Source organism: Muscardinus avellanarius (genome assembly GCF_963383645.1).
Source record: "Muscardinus avellanarius genome assembly, chromosome: 13".
Classification (NCBI taxonomy): domain Eukaryota; kingdom Metazoa; phylum Chordata; class Mammalia; order Rodentia; family Gliridae; genus Muscardinus; species Muscardinus avellanarius.
The window spans coordinates 79,568,075-79,582,317 of record NC_137799.1 but is presented as its reverse complement, the minus strand read 5'-3'; the positions used below and the strand labels follow the sequence as shown (position 1 = coordinate 79,582,317).

At 42.2% G+C, this 14,243-nt stretch overlaps 1 protein-coding gene across 1 annotated transcript in view; it reads left to right on the top strand.

Annotated features, from left to right (window-relative positions):
* TRPM6 (transient receptor potential cation channel subfamily M member 6) overlaps window positions 1-14,243 on the top strand; it is a gene marked incomplete at both ends in the record, with an annotated part of 139,822 nt that overhangs the window by 64,104 nt on the left and 61,475 nt on the right. Inside the window, 3 exons of the mRNA XM_080708997.1 lie at window positions 4,907-5,053; window positions 7,346-7,474; window positions 11,341-11,592. Of these exons, the coding sequence (XP_080565123.1) occupies window positions 4,907-5,053; window positions 7,346-7,474; window positions 11,341-11,592 (528 nt within the window). The remainder of the gene's footprint in view (window positions 1-4,906; window positions 5,054-7,345; window positions 7,475-11,340; window positions 11,593-14,243) is intronic.

Here is a 14,243-nt window from a genome sequence, read left to right as displayed (position 1 = left end):
TTGAATCCAGAGACATTGTACTTCTGAGCTATACCCCAGCCCTCTTTATTTTGTATCTTAAAGTAGGGTCTCACTAAGTTCCTGAGGCTGGCCTCAAACCTGCGGATCCTCCTGTCTCAGCCTCCCAAGTACTGTGATTACAGGTGTGTGCCACCACGCCCAGCTGCAGTGACTTTTATTACATTTAATGACTGTTTAAATTTTCATTTTCTTTTGTGAGCAGTAGAAGAAATTGACTTACTGCTTACAACAACGAGGGATGCCTCATGTCCTTGAAATCCTTATTTGAAAAAATGCTCGTTAGAGTTTGTGCTGATCTGATCCTCATGGTTTCACTCCATATATCTTTCGGTCTCTTCCATCCAGCAGCAAAACCAGACAGTTTTACGTGTGTGCTTTTTCAGGGGTGATTCGAGCTATTTCTCTAGCAGTTGTTCTTCACTATGAAGTGTCCAACGTGCTGTGGATATATTCTTTGCTGTCTATGTCTCCACTTGAATTGTTGCTTATAAAATTGTCATTTATTGCGAGATGCCATAAAAATCTTTTTTGGTACTTATGCTGTCATGGAGCACCTTTAGCATCTTTTCTGATGCACTTTTCCGTTTCTAGGTTATTATTATATTTAAAAGCATAGTCAGTAAATATGAAATGAAAATTAATTAGATGTAATTAGTGTTTTTTGCTGGTATCTGTAGTGATCCATTCTGATTGACTGATACCCCAGATCATTTGTTACCTATTTTCATTATGACTCCTATTTGGGTATATTTGTATTTTCTCCTCCCTCCCTCCCTCTCTTCTTTCTGCCTGTTAGTTGTATTTGAAACTCTCAGAATTTGAGAGGACGGAAACATTCTAAGCTCCATAGGATGTGTGAGAAATCATCTTTTGCAAGCACGGGCTAGTTACAATTACTCTATTTGTGAGTATACTGGCCCGATGATGCCTTTGCTGAGTTTGGACAATTTCAGAAAAAAATTTTAAGGAAAGAGATGTAGTGAGGACTTAATCCCTTTAGAATAGAATGTAACTTACATGCAGGCCTTCTGTTTAGTTTTATGCCTATTTAATTGTTCACATTAAATTTAGTTTGCTTAGTGAGCAATGAAGAAAGCTATCTATCATCTATGTCTATTTTTCGATCAGTCATCTGTCTGCAAACACATAAGGAAATCTATTGACAGTGTCTTACAGCTGGCAGTAAACAGTACTTGTAAGTGGATATAACAGATTTGACCCCCGCTGATTTCATAAAAGAATAAACTCACAAACACTTGAGGGGTTGTAGGGTAGAGCATTCCACTAGGCGCTCGTCCTCAGAGAGAGCCTCACAGGAATTCCCCGAGTGGCAATTAAGTGTGCTGTTAATATTAAAAAATAGACTATATTCAGACTAGGGAATGAACCCATAAACATTCTACCTCTAAGCTACTCCACCGCCCCTTTTTATTTTTTATTTTGAAACAGATCTTACTAGGCTGCTGAGAGTATCAGTAGGTTGCTGAGGCTGGTCTTTAACCTGTGACCCTCCTATCTCAGCCTCCCAAGTACTCAAATTACAGGCATGTGCCACTGCACCCTACTACATTAATCTTAGAATTTAACTTCAGCAGCAATAATTGATCAGCTTATTAATTGTGTTATTAATATTAAAAAGTGTAGTAAATTCTCACAATTCCCTAAAAAAATTACATTTTAGCTATTTTACTGTGGTTCTGTTACAGCAATTGGCCACCTAGATGACTGGGACTTGGCCATGCAAAATGAAGAGTCAGTTGAACGTGGGGTGTGGGCAAAGACAGTTAGCTAGTATGACTGCGAGGCGGGTCTGCAAGGCTGTCTTGAAAGGGGCCCAGCAATGCCTGGGAAAGGAGTGGGCTTGGGAAGGGAGAGAGGAGGTCAGCGCTGGACATGCTGACCCGTCACAATGAAAAATATTAAGAAGCCCAGGGTAGTGGTGCACACCTTTTATCCCAGTACTTGGGAGGCTGAGACAGGAGGATCGCACGTTCAAAATCAGCCTCAGCCACTTAGTGAGGGCCTGCGCAAGTTAGTGAGACCCTGTTTCAAAAAAAATAAAATAGCCAGGCGTGGTGGTGCACGCTTGTAATCCCAGCATTCTGGAGGCTGAGACAGGCGGATCGCCATTCGAGGATAGGCTCGGCTCGGCTACTTAGGCTCGGCTACTTAGTGAGGCCCTTTGCAACTCAGTAAGACCTGGTTTCCAAATAAAGAATAAAAAATAGGGCTGGGAGTGCAGCTTGAAGGTAGAATGCCCCTGGGTCCTATTCCCAGTACCACACACACAAAAAAGTAAAATGAATAAATAAATAAAATAAAACAGGGCTGGGTGGCGTGTATATCCCTGGGTTCAATCCCCAGTACTACAAACAAATAAAACACCTGTTCTATTAGAGCAGCAGAGTTGATGGTTGTAGTTATAATCTTATTCTGTATACTTACTGGTGTCAGATTTCTGTTAGAAAGAAAGATAGAAAGAAAGAGAGAAAGGTGAAAATGAGGAAGAGAGAGAGAGAGAGAGAGAGAGAGAGAGAGAGAGAGAGAGAGAATAAATACAAGTTAGCTAAGCAAAATATTTTACTTTCTTCTAAGGATAAAATAGAAAGAAGTCCTGAGTCTGAATTTACATTCTCACGTTGTCTCCTGATGGCAATCGTCTTTGAGTTCAACTCAGAGACAGGCCCAGTTAGCGCTCCCTGTACGTTAGAATCCATTCCCGGCTGTCAGGAGCAATTGAGGGCTGATGGAACACGCTTAGAAGAAGTGAGACAAGTTATTTAAGAACAAGACCATTACTTAAGTTGACTCCTGGGGTCAGTCTGCAGTGGTACTCCTGCCATTAAAATCTCAGGAAGTGGCGACTTTTCTAATTGGTTTTTTGCCATTCCCGCTTGAGGCTGGTTTGTTTCTGTGGGGAACCAGGTCAGTTCCCACATATCTGAGTCAGGACCTCAACCCCTGTGCACAGAGCGAAGCAAACTGAACAGCCAATCAGGTGCTAAAGACAACCCATGGAGATGCCGGAGCCTCAAAATCTCATTTCACTGCGGTTATAGTAACAATCCAAGCAAAATTTAATTCATTCCTTGGCATGAAAAACCTGGAAGGAAGCCTTTGTGGCTAGGTTGAATGAAGAAAAGGGCTAATCTGAGATGCTGTGGAGAACACTCTTTAATGTTGAATTTTTTGTTACGTAAAAATTACAAAATGAACTGGGTGTGGTGGCCACACACCTGTAATCCCTGCACTTGGGAGGCTGAGAAAGGAGGGTTGCAGGTTCAAGGCCAACCTCAGCAATTCACTGAGATCCTTAGCAACTTCAGAAGACTTTGTTGAAAAATAAAAAATAAAAAAGGTGAATATAGCTCAGAGGTAGAATAGCCATATACTCAATCCCTAACATCAAAAGCAAAAGCAAACCAACAAACCAACAAACCAAAATGAATGCATTTCCCAGTAAAACTCAAAACCTCATAGAAGTAAAATAGGCTGCATCCCCTGCGTTCCTTGCCCTCACCTTACCACCTCCACACTCTCCTCTCAAAGCTAACCAGGTTCTGCTTCTTTCATCTCTCTCTTTTGAAAGCTCATTCAGGAGAACCTTGGCGTGGCTACCTACGGGGACCTCCCTCCCACCCCGCAGGGGCTCCATGCTCCGCATTTAACTTCTTTGGGCTGACGAGCATCTTTTTAGAAGCCGATGAAAGGCGTGATTCTTTCCCTAAAGAAATGCATGTGCAACACAGATCCTTGCATCTGTTTTCAGGGAGTTTATGGAACTCTGGAAGCTCAGGGTACCCATGAACCCCAGGGGAAGAAGCCCACCTTAGCAGAGGTGGGCTTAATGTCGGTGCCAGCATGCTATACTAATGCTATGCCTGACTATCCTGTGATTAAAAAAAAAGTGTCATTGATTCATGTCAGTTATATCTTTTTGTAGTAAAGAAGTAAGTGTATTATCTTTTGGCAGTTTCAGAGGTTTTTTTTGGTACTAGGGATTGACCAACTCAGTGGTATTCAATCTCTGAGCTATATCCCCAGCCCTATTTTATTTTATTTTATTTTATTTTATTTTATTTATTTTTTTGGTGATACTGGGATTCCTGGAAACTCTTCTACCTCCGGGCTACACTCCCAGTACCTATTATTATACTTTTTTATTTGCAAACAGGGTCTCTTAAGCCAGCGCGGCTGGCTTCAAACCTGCGTGATCCTCCGTCTCTGCCTCCCAAGCGCGGGGATTACAAGTGTGCGCCACCATGCCCGGCCCTATTTTATTTTTTATTTGGAAACAAGATCTCACTCAGTTGCTGAGGGCCTTGCTAAGTTGCTGAGTCTGACCTCGAATCTGTGATCCTCCTGACTCATCCTCCCAAATACTGGAATTACAGGTGTGTACCACCATGCCTGGCTCACAGAGATCTATCTTATGAATTCTCTCAATTTCTAAAATTATTGTTAAAGGAAATTAATCAAGAGTGACAGGGACCACTTTTAAATCCTTAGAAATACTCTTACTTTGGGTTTGATCACTCAGCTTGCATTTCAGAAATACCCTATACTACTTCCCTGGTCAAAGGCTTGCTTATACAGTATATGTAGGTTTCTCTCCCTTTAAGACTAAGGCCATAATTTGGAAGGTGGTTGCCCAAATCATATATATATATATATATATATATATATATATATATATATATATATATATTCTACATAGCTCAGTTTTTAAGTTAAGCTGCTAACAAGAAATTGTCATTTTTTTTTTCTGACATCAGTGTTATTTTTGGTGGTAGTGTTGAGGATTGAGCTCAGGGTCTCATAGGAGAAAAGCTACTCTACCACTGAGCCGCACCTCTACAAAATTGTTTGCTTATTTATTTTACAGAAAGACTGTGACTTAGAAAGGGGCCCTGATGAGAAACTGGATGAAAATCAACACTTTGACTTAACAAATGGGCCCCAAAGCCTTCCTTGGACCAGGAAAATCTATGAGTTCTACAACGCGCCCATCGTCAAGTTTTGGTTTTACACGGTTGGTCTCACAGCAGTATGCATAGCATTAGTGACAGTGGAGAACTTATGGTGATATTGGTAATGATATGACTGATTTGGCGATTTGTGATAAAAATGTAGAAGTGTAGCATTTTAAAAAAGGGAGAGAGGAAAAAAAAAAAGAAAAAAAAAAAGGGAGAGAGGCCGGGCGTGGTGGCGCACGCTTGTAATCCCAGCACTTAGGAGGCGGAGTCAGGGGATCGCACTGGTTCGAGGCCAGCCGCGCTGGCTTAAGAGACCCTGTTTCCAAAAATAAAAAAAAAGTATAAAATAGGTCTGGGAGTGTAGCCCGGAGGTAGAAGGGCTTCCAAGAACCCCAGTAACACCAACAATAAATAAATAAATAGATAAATAAATAAATAAATAAATAGATAGATAAAGGGGGGAGAGGATGACAAAGCACACAGGATGGGGGCTGGGGGAAGGCGAGGATGCCTTGGTGCTCTCCTGCTTTGGGAGTCTGAGCATAAGCTGATTTTTCTTTCCTGTACTGCTTAGAGTTACAACAGCTGAAACCGAGCAATTGGAATTTTGTGAACAATAAAGTTAATAGCAGCGTTTGTAGAATAAAGTTAATAGTAGCGTTTGTGGGTGGATTCTTTTCCCATCTTGGGCAAGAAAATCAGCAGTCAAATCAATTTTCCTTTGCAGGAATATTTTTATTAATAATATTGTTTGTGTTATATAGACAAAAATGCAGGCGTTTGTTTTTGTCTTTAGCTCATAAATGTATTGAGAATAATAAAAAGCTTAGGAGCTGAATTGTGTGATCAAATTTTAAGTCTACTGTGAGTAGTAGAGAGGAAGCATGACCTGCATTTTAAATCTATTGGGTACTTTTCACATGTATTTAGTAGCATTTATTTTTCTTTCTTTTTTATTTATTTATTTTCTTGTGTGGTACTGGGGGCATTCTACCTCTGGGCTACACTCCCAGACCTGTTTTTCTTTAATATATTATTTGGGAGCAGGGTCTCACTAGGTTGCTGAGAGCCTCACTAACTACCCGAGGCTGGCTTCGAACTTGTGCCAAGTCCTGGGATTACAAGCATGCGCCACCACGCCCGGCACATTTATTTTTCTAATGTTGGCCATAATTAAATTGCTCATGGCCAAAGTTTTATATTTCTAAAACATTTGAAGTGTTACTATGAAAGGACATTTAATGTAAATGTATTATATATCTCAGTATATACTTGGCCAAGCACACGCTTATTTTACCTACTTCTTGAATAAATACGTAGCTCTGAATGACTGTGTATCTGTGAGTGTGTCAGTGGGGGTACTGGAGATTAGCCCAGGGACTCTCAACCTCTGAGCTAAACCCCCAGTCATATTAATTTTTCATTTTGAAACAGGGTCTCCCTAAGTTATTACCCCAACTCAAGAGCCTCCTGTCTTTTCCTATCAAGTACTAACAAGAATATTATTTATATTACATATTACATTATATGTTATTTACATATATATTATTAGTGCATTAGTGTAATTGTACATTTTATTGAGGTTCAAATTCATATAAATAGACACGTACACAAGTCTTGGCATGATTCCCTTCAGGTCCCACCCATTACCCACTAGTTCCCATTCATTTTAATTAATATAAAATAAAACTTCTGGATGTAGTAAAGGCCACTATTCTTTGTGGTTGACAATGCACAGTTAGAGCTGGGTGTGGTGGCGCACACTCGTAGTCCTAGTACTTGGAGACAGACGGGAGGATCACTGGTTCGAGGCCAGCCTCAGTAACTTTGTAAGGCCCTCCACAATTTAGTGAGACTCTGTTTTGAAATTAAAAAAAATAAACTAGGTCTGGAGTGTAGCCCAGAGGTAGAAAGCTCCTGGGTTCCATCTCCAGTATATCACAAAAAAAGAAAAAAAGGTAAAAGAAAAAAGAAAATGCACATTTAGGATGTTGTTCCTGGCCTACTGGGCACTCTGGAGGTCTGGATTGGAGGGAGATTTGGATACGAAGGTTTCGATTGCTTGCTGTTAGTTTGCCAGGGTCTGCTGGGGAATGTGCAGGGTTCAGGAGATTGCAGCTAGTAGGCAACAGGGCCAGGCAGTCTCCTCCCCTGCACCTGAGAACTGCTTCTTAGTCTTGCCACCAAATCCTAGAGCAGGGGACCGCAGGGGCTCGTAATTCCTTGACAATCAGGGGCGGCCGCAGCTGTGTTCTCCTGTGGTCAGGTGGAAATTCATGCCCATGTTTCTTCCCGGCTCGTCTGTGTGTGCGTGTCGCACGCTCTCACACACCGACGTGTCCCCGCAGATGGCGTACCTGGCCTTCCTCATGCTGTTCACCTACACTGTGTTGGTGGAGATGCAGCCCCAGCCCAGCGTGCAGGAGTGGCTCGTTATCATTTACATCTTTACCAACGCCATCGAGAAAGTCAGGGAGGTGAGTTCCCCTTCTCCCTTGGTCCTCGGCATATCCTGCACAGGTGTCCTCGGGTCTGGTGAGGAGGACAGACCCACCGTCCAGCGTCCAGCATGGGAGGGAGAGAACAACCTGATCCCCACCCGCATGCTACTTGAGGTCACTGGAAAATTCCTGACTGCAGCCCTTTGTCCTAGTCAAATCCTTTCTGCTGGCGGCTGGACTTTGGAAACAGTTACCTTTGAAGCAGACAGCTCTGTGTGTGTGTGTGTGTGTGTGTGTGTGTGTGTGTGTGTGTGTGTGTGTGTGTTAGTCTTAGAGTGATAAGAGATGTCATTTAAATATTATTAACTCCCCAACTATTTTATTTCTATCAAGCGAACGTTTTCCTCCCATGGAATTGATTTTTTTTATAGCCTAGCACTCCCTACAAAGTTTCAGTTTCACCTCACAGAATGGCGTGGAAAGTGGCATGACACGTAAGGAGTGTATTTATGGCATTTGAAAGTTTCTACTAAACTGGTTGAAAACTGAAGCTGAAAATCTCTCTGAACAAGTAGTCCAAGAAACAAAGCAAACCAAATTTTCATTTCTAGTTTGCAATGTGTCACTTAAAAATTAACATTCCCACCAGGCGTGGTGGCGCACGCTTGTAATCCCCGCGCTTGGGAGGCGGAGACCGGAGGATCGCGCAGGTTCGAAGCCAGCCGTGCGCGCTGGCTTAGGAGACCCTGTTTCCAAAAAAAAAAAGTAAAAATAGGTCTGGGAGTGTAGCCCGGAGGTAGAAGGGCTTCCAGGAACCCCAGTACCACAAAAAAAAAAAAAAATTAACATTCCCATGTGGTTATAACTGTAATCACAAATAGTTATGATTTAGACTAGGTCATATGGCAGTGTATATGTGTCTCTGTGTCTGTGTATTGGCACACATTTATTTTGTTCTCTTACCACTTGACCAATGCTATATACTAAAGTATATATATATAAAAGTATATAACATTATATATAACATCATATACTTTTTATGTCTCAGAAAAAGTAGGCTTGCTGTTTTAGTTTGTCTGATAATGGGATATATACATTCTTTTTTATAGTTTTATTGGTGCATTATAATTATGTATTGTAATGAGATACAGATATAGGGTGATAGGAATGTACATTCACACAGTACTCGGTGTGTTTCTCTCCAGAGCCCAACTCCCCCTCCCCTCCCCTGTACATGCAATTGAGATTGGAATTGATGATTTCATATATGCACATAGCATTATTTAAACTGCTACTCTCATTATGTCTCCGTCTCCCCTCCTTCCGCCCCCAAACCCCCTTCATCACTGCACGGGAGTCTCTACTTTATCCCACATATGAAAGAAAATATACAACTGTTTTTTGGGGTTGGCTAATCTCATTTAGCATAATATTCTAAAGTTCCATCCATTTTTTTCTGCAAATGACATAATCTTGTTCTTCTTTGTAGCTGAGTAAAATTTCATTGTGTGTATATCCAACAGTTTCATAACCCATTCATCTGTTGATGGACACCTGGGCTGTTTCCATAATTTAGCTCTTGAGAATTATGCTGCTGCAAATATGGATATGCATGTATTGCTATAATATTCTTTTCGTTTGGAAAGAGACCAGGAGAGGTATGGCTGGGTTATCTGGTGGTTCCATTCTGAGAAACTTCAACGCTGATTTTCATAACAGCTGTACTAGTTTCCGATCCCACCTACACCAACCGAATATAAGGGTTCCTATTTCCCTGTATCCTCATCCATAAGTAAGTGTATTCTTTTTTGTTCTTCAGTACTAGGGATGAAACTCAGGGGCATCTACCTCCGAGCTACAACCCCAGCCTTATTTTTTATTTTTATTTTTTATTTTGAAACAGGGTCTCACTGAGTTGCAAAGGGCCTCACTCAGTAGCTGAGGCTGTCTGGGAATCATGATCTTCCTGTCTCAGCCTCCCAAATGCTGGGATTACAAGCGTGCACCACCAGACTGGTTCAGTAAGTGTATTCTTATTTTACTTAAATTGCCCGCTGGTTATTTATGTAAATTTTCTTTTCTTTTTTTTTTTTTTTTGGTACTGGGGATTAGATCCAAAGGCAATCTACTTCTGAGCGACACTCCTATCTTTTTTTTTTTTAATTGTTTTGAAATAGGGTCTCACTAAATTGTTGAGAATCTTACTAGGTTTCTGAGGCAGGTCTTGAACCTGTGATCCTCCTGTCTTAGCCTCCCAAATACTGGATTACAAGTGTGCACCACCACGCTTGGCTATTTATGTAAAATATATAGATTAAAGAAAATAACTCAACCTGAGTTCTACCATTATTTTATGCTTCAGGAAAAATACGTTAGTTGTTTTATTTTGTCTGATAAAGTATCTCAGGGGTGATATTTTGTAATCGTGAGTTCCAACATCATATTCTTAGTAGTTTGTTAACAATTCACTAAATAGCAGCGATAGCACTAGATAACAGAATTCTTTGGTTTCCATCTAGTATTCTCTGCACTTTTCTGTGCCCCGTGAAATGGAATCCTAGCTATATAAATTCATTACAATATTGAATTTTTCAAAAGCTCTTGGTGCAGCTGGGTATGGTGGTACATGCCTATAATCCCAGTACTTAGGAGACTGAGACAGGAGTATGTCAGGTTTGAGGCAAGCTCAGCAACTTAGGGAGACCTCGTTTCAAAATAAAAAATCAAAAGGGTTGGGAGTGCAGCTTGGAGAAATAATGCCCCGGGTTCAATCCTCAACACCAAACGGACAAACAAGACAAAGACAAAAAACAAAACAAACAAACAAAAGTCTCTGTGCTTCCTGTTAGTTTAGGATCGGTGAAGTAGGAACTCTAATATATTGTTGGTGGGATTTCAAATTAGTGCAATCACTTTGGACAACAGTGTGGAGGTCCCCAGAAGAATGGAAATGAACCTCCCATATGATACAGCTCTACCACTCCTGGGCATCTACCCCAAAGAATTGAAACCAGGCTTCCATAGCAATACCAGCATATCTATATTTATAGCTGCACAATTCATAATTGCCAAACTATGGAATCATCTGAGATGCCTAACAACAGATGAACAGATCACAAAATTGTGGGATACATACACAATGGAATTCTATTCAGCCACAAAGAAGAATCAAATTATGTCATTTGCCAGGAAATGGATGGAACTGGAGAATATTATGCTAGGTGGGATTAGTCAGGCACAAAAGTGAAAGGTCGGATGAGCCCCTCTTATGTGGAAGCTAGGGAGAAATTGGAACACAGGAGGGACTCCAGACCGAGGAGGAGAAACCTTAGTGAAGTGGAGGAGGGACCTGCGGGAGGCTGGAGGGGGAGGAAGACCTGAAGGGGGAAACACCTCAATGGACATGATGTACATACAATAACTTATCAAGGCCATTGTGCTGAGCACGGGAGGTGGGAGAGGGAGGGCTGGGCTGGGAAGGGGCGGACGCTCTGTGCGTGCTGTGTGCACATGTGTCTCCGTCGCCCTGACGCATCAGGACGAATGCTTACAATGCAGCAAGAAAAAGTAATTCTAATTAGAGTTTCAAGTAACTTTCTAGCATGAATAGCATTAATATTGTACACTAATATTAATTTAATTTTAATTAACTTTAATTAATAGACATAAATATATTCACAGAATGGTTTAAATAATTCCTTACCAAGGATAACCCAAATCTGACATGAGGTTTGGCAGGATTCGCGTTTCTCTTTAAATGAGTGGTTGAGGTGCCCCCAACCCTTTTCTTGCAGCGCTGAGGGTTGAACCGGGGCCTTTGCACAGGCTAGGCAAGCACTCTACCGCTGAGCTGTCCCACCCTGTACCCTCCTCTTTGATTTTCCCTCTATTTCTTCTTCTAGATCTGTATTTCAGAACCTGGGAAGTTTACTCAAAAGGTGAAGGTATGGATTAGTGAGTACTGGAACTTAATGGAAACGGTGGCCATCGGTCTGTTTTCGGTTGGCTTTGGCCTGCGGTGGGGTCATCCTCCTTTTCACACAGCGGGAAGACTGATCTACTGCATCGACATCATCTTCTGGTTCTCTCGGCTCATGGACTTCTTTGCTGTGAACCAACATGCGGGGCCTTATGTGACCATGATTGCAAAAATGGTGGGTACGGTCTGGTTTTATATGCAAGTGCTCTTTTTTAATGGTTCTACCTGATATCGTGTCTCCTGCCTCATAGTTTAACTTTGGGAATTATTTTTAGTAGCATAGGCAGTGAGATAATTTCATCACTATTTTCTCTGTAACCACCAATTAATAGTTACAAAAAATATTCTTGGGTAACATATCAGGTAGTTGATCTCAGTACTGAGCCGAATCGTTGGTTAGGATCAGATGATGTGGGATTGATTCAGATTAGTCTCTGAGCATAGTAATTCTGGAGAGCTAGATTTGTATCAGGCTAATGCTAAGAATGTTTTCTTTCTTTTTTCTTTTTTTCTTTTTGTGGTGCTAAGAATTAAACCCAGAGGCATTTTTTTGTGTGGTACTGGGGTTCCTGGAAACGCTTCTACTTCTGGGCTACACCCCCAGACCTATTTTTATACTTTTTTATTTGGAAACAGGGTCTCTTAAGCCAGCGCGGCTGGCTTTGAACCAGTGAGATCCTCCTGTCTCTGCCTCCCAAGCGCAGGGATTACAAGTGTGCGCCACCATGCCCAGCGCCGAGGCATTTTACCTCCAAACTACACCCCCAGCCCCATTTTATTTTTATTTTGAAACAGTCTCTCTAGGTTGATGAGAGTCTCACTACCTGCTGAATCTGCAATCCTCTTGTCTCAGCCTCTCAAATACTGGGATTACAAGCATGTGTCATCTCTGATGCCCGGCTTTCTTTTATATATGTGTGTATGTGTATACTGGGGATTGAACCTGGGGCATTTAGTCTACTACTTCTGAATGACACCCTTAGTGCTTTTTTTTTTTTTTTTTGTGGTACTGGGGATGGAACCCAGGGGCTTTTCTACCTTCAGGCTATACTCCCAGATTTTTTTATACTTTATTTGGAAACAGGGTCTCACTAAGTTGCTGAGAGCCTCACTCAGTAGCTGAGGCTGGGTTCGAACCTGCGCGATCCTCCTGTCTGTTTCCCAAATGCTGGGATTACAAAGTGGGCCACCACGCCCGACTCACACCTAGTGCTTTTTATTTTTTGTTTTGAAACAAGATCTTGTGAAGGTTACTGAAAGTCTGACTGAGTTGCTAGAGCTGGTCTTAAACCTGTGATTCTCCTATCTCAGCCTCTTGAGTACTGGGATTATAAGCATGTACTTCCATGGATATTTTCTGCTAAAGTATTAGTTTATTCCTTTATCACTCACTCTTTCTCCTTTACCACCCCCCCCCCCTTTTGGTGTGATACTGGAGATTGAACCCAGGGGCATTCTACCTCTTGAGTTATACCCTCAGCCCTATTTTATTTTTTGTTCTGAAACAGGGTCTCACTAAATTGTAGAGGACCTCACTATGTTGCTGAGGCTGGCCTCGAACCTGTGATCCTCCTGTCTCAGATTCTTAAGTTGTCAGGGTTACAAGTGTGTGCCACCATACCTGGCTTACCATACTATAAATAGTGCTTTTTTTTTTTTGGCTTTATAATATATTCTTTTTTTTTTTCTTCAGTACTGGGGATGGAACCCAGGGACATTCTTCCTCTGAGTGACACCCCCAGCCCTATTTTTTAATTCTTTATTTTGAATCAGGGTCTCACTGAGTTGCAAAGGGCCTCACTAAGTAGCTAAGGCTGGCTGCAAACCTGTGCAATCCTCCTGTCTCAGCCTCCCAAATGCTGGGATTACAAGCATGCACTACCACACCCGGTTTACCATGTATTCTTTTAATCTTCAAAACAGCTTTATAAGTTGTAGTGTTATCCACATTTCACATACAAGGGTGGAGGGTCAGCAAGTTCCTCAAGGGTGTGTGTAGGGAGCCAGGGTCCCCAGTGGGCCACGCGGCTCCAGGCTGTCACCTGAGCTGTGTAGTGATGTTGGTTGGCCTTTTCCATCTGGCTTTTAGCAAGTACCTCAGACCTACCCTCTAAGAGTGTGCTATCAGCACCATTCTTCTAGAATGCTCCCTGGCAGGGAGGGGCAAGCTCTGAAGAGGTAGTGCTGAAACAAAGAAAGCCCACAGGGCCCATAGAGACTCTGAAGGAAGTTTTCTTCTCTCTTAGCCCAGAAGTGTGGTCTGGGCGTGGCCACTCGGGTATTTGCTAGGTGGGCCAGGCTGAAGTCACCGGTTCCTCTCGGTGACTGAGCGCAAAGCTGAGACCTGGCCAGCTTGATGGGCACGGGATTCAGCGACGTGGAGACAGCCTCCCTCCGTGCCGTGGCATGGCCTGTCCATGAGGTTTCCCATGGCAAAGACTGAGAGTAACAAAGTCTCAGGGCAGACAGAGAGGAAATGTGGGGAAGCTCACGGGCGCGGACGGAAATGCTGGTGAATATTGTCTCTGCCACAGGAGCCAAGGGCTGAGATGAGGCACATTTAGTAGGTAAGGAAACTGGCCCGATCGGCTTCCCAGTTCTAATGCTTCCTGAAGATATCCTGGAAGTAAAAAGTGGAAAAGTGGTTGGATGTCATTAGACTTGATTTGATTTCCTCCTTCCTTCCTTTCTTCCTTTCTTCCTTCCTTCCTTCCCTCCTCCCTCTTCTTTTCTTTGGTACTGAAAGTTGAACCCAGAGACATTCTACCTCTGAACTACACCCTCAGCCCTATTTAATTTAATTTTTTTTGAAATTTGAAACAAGAT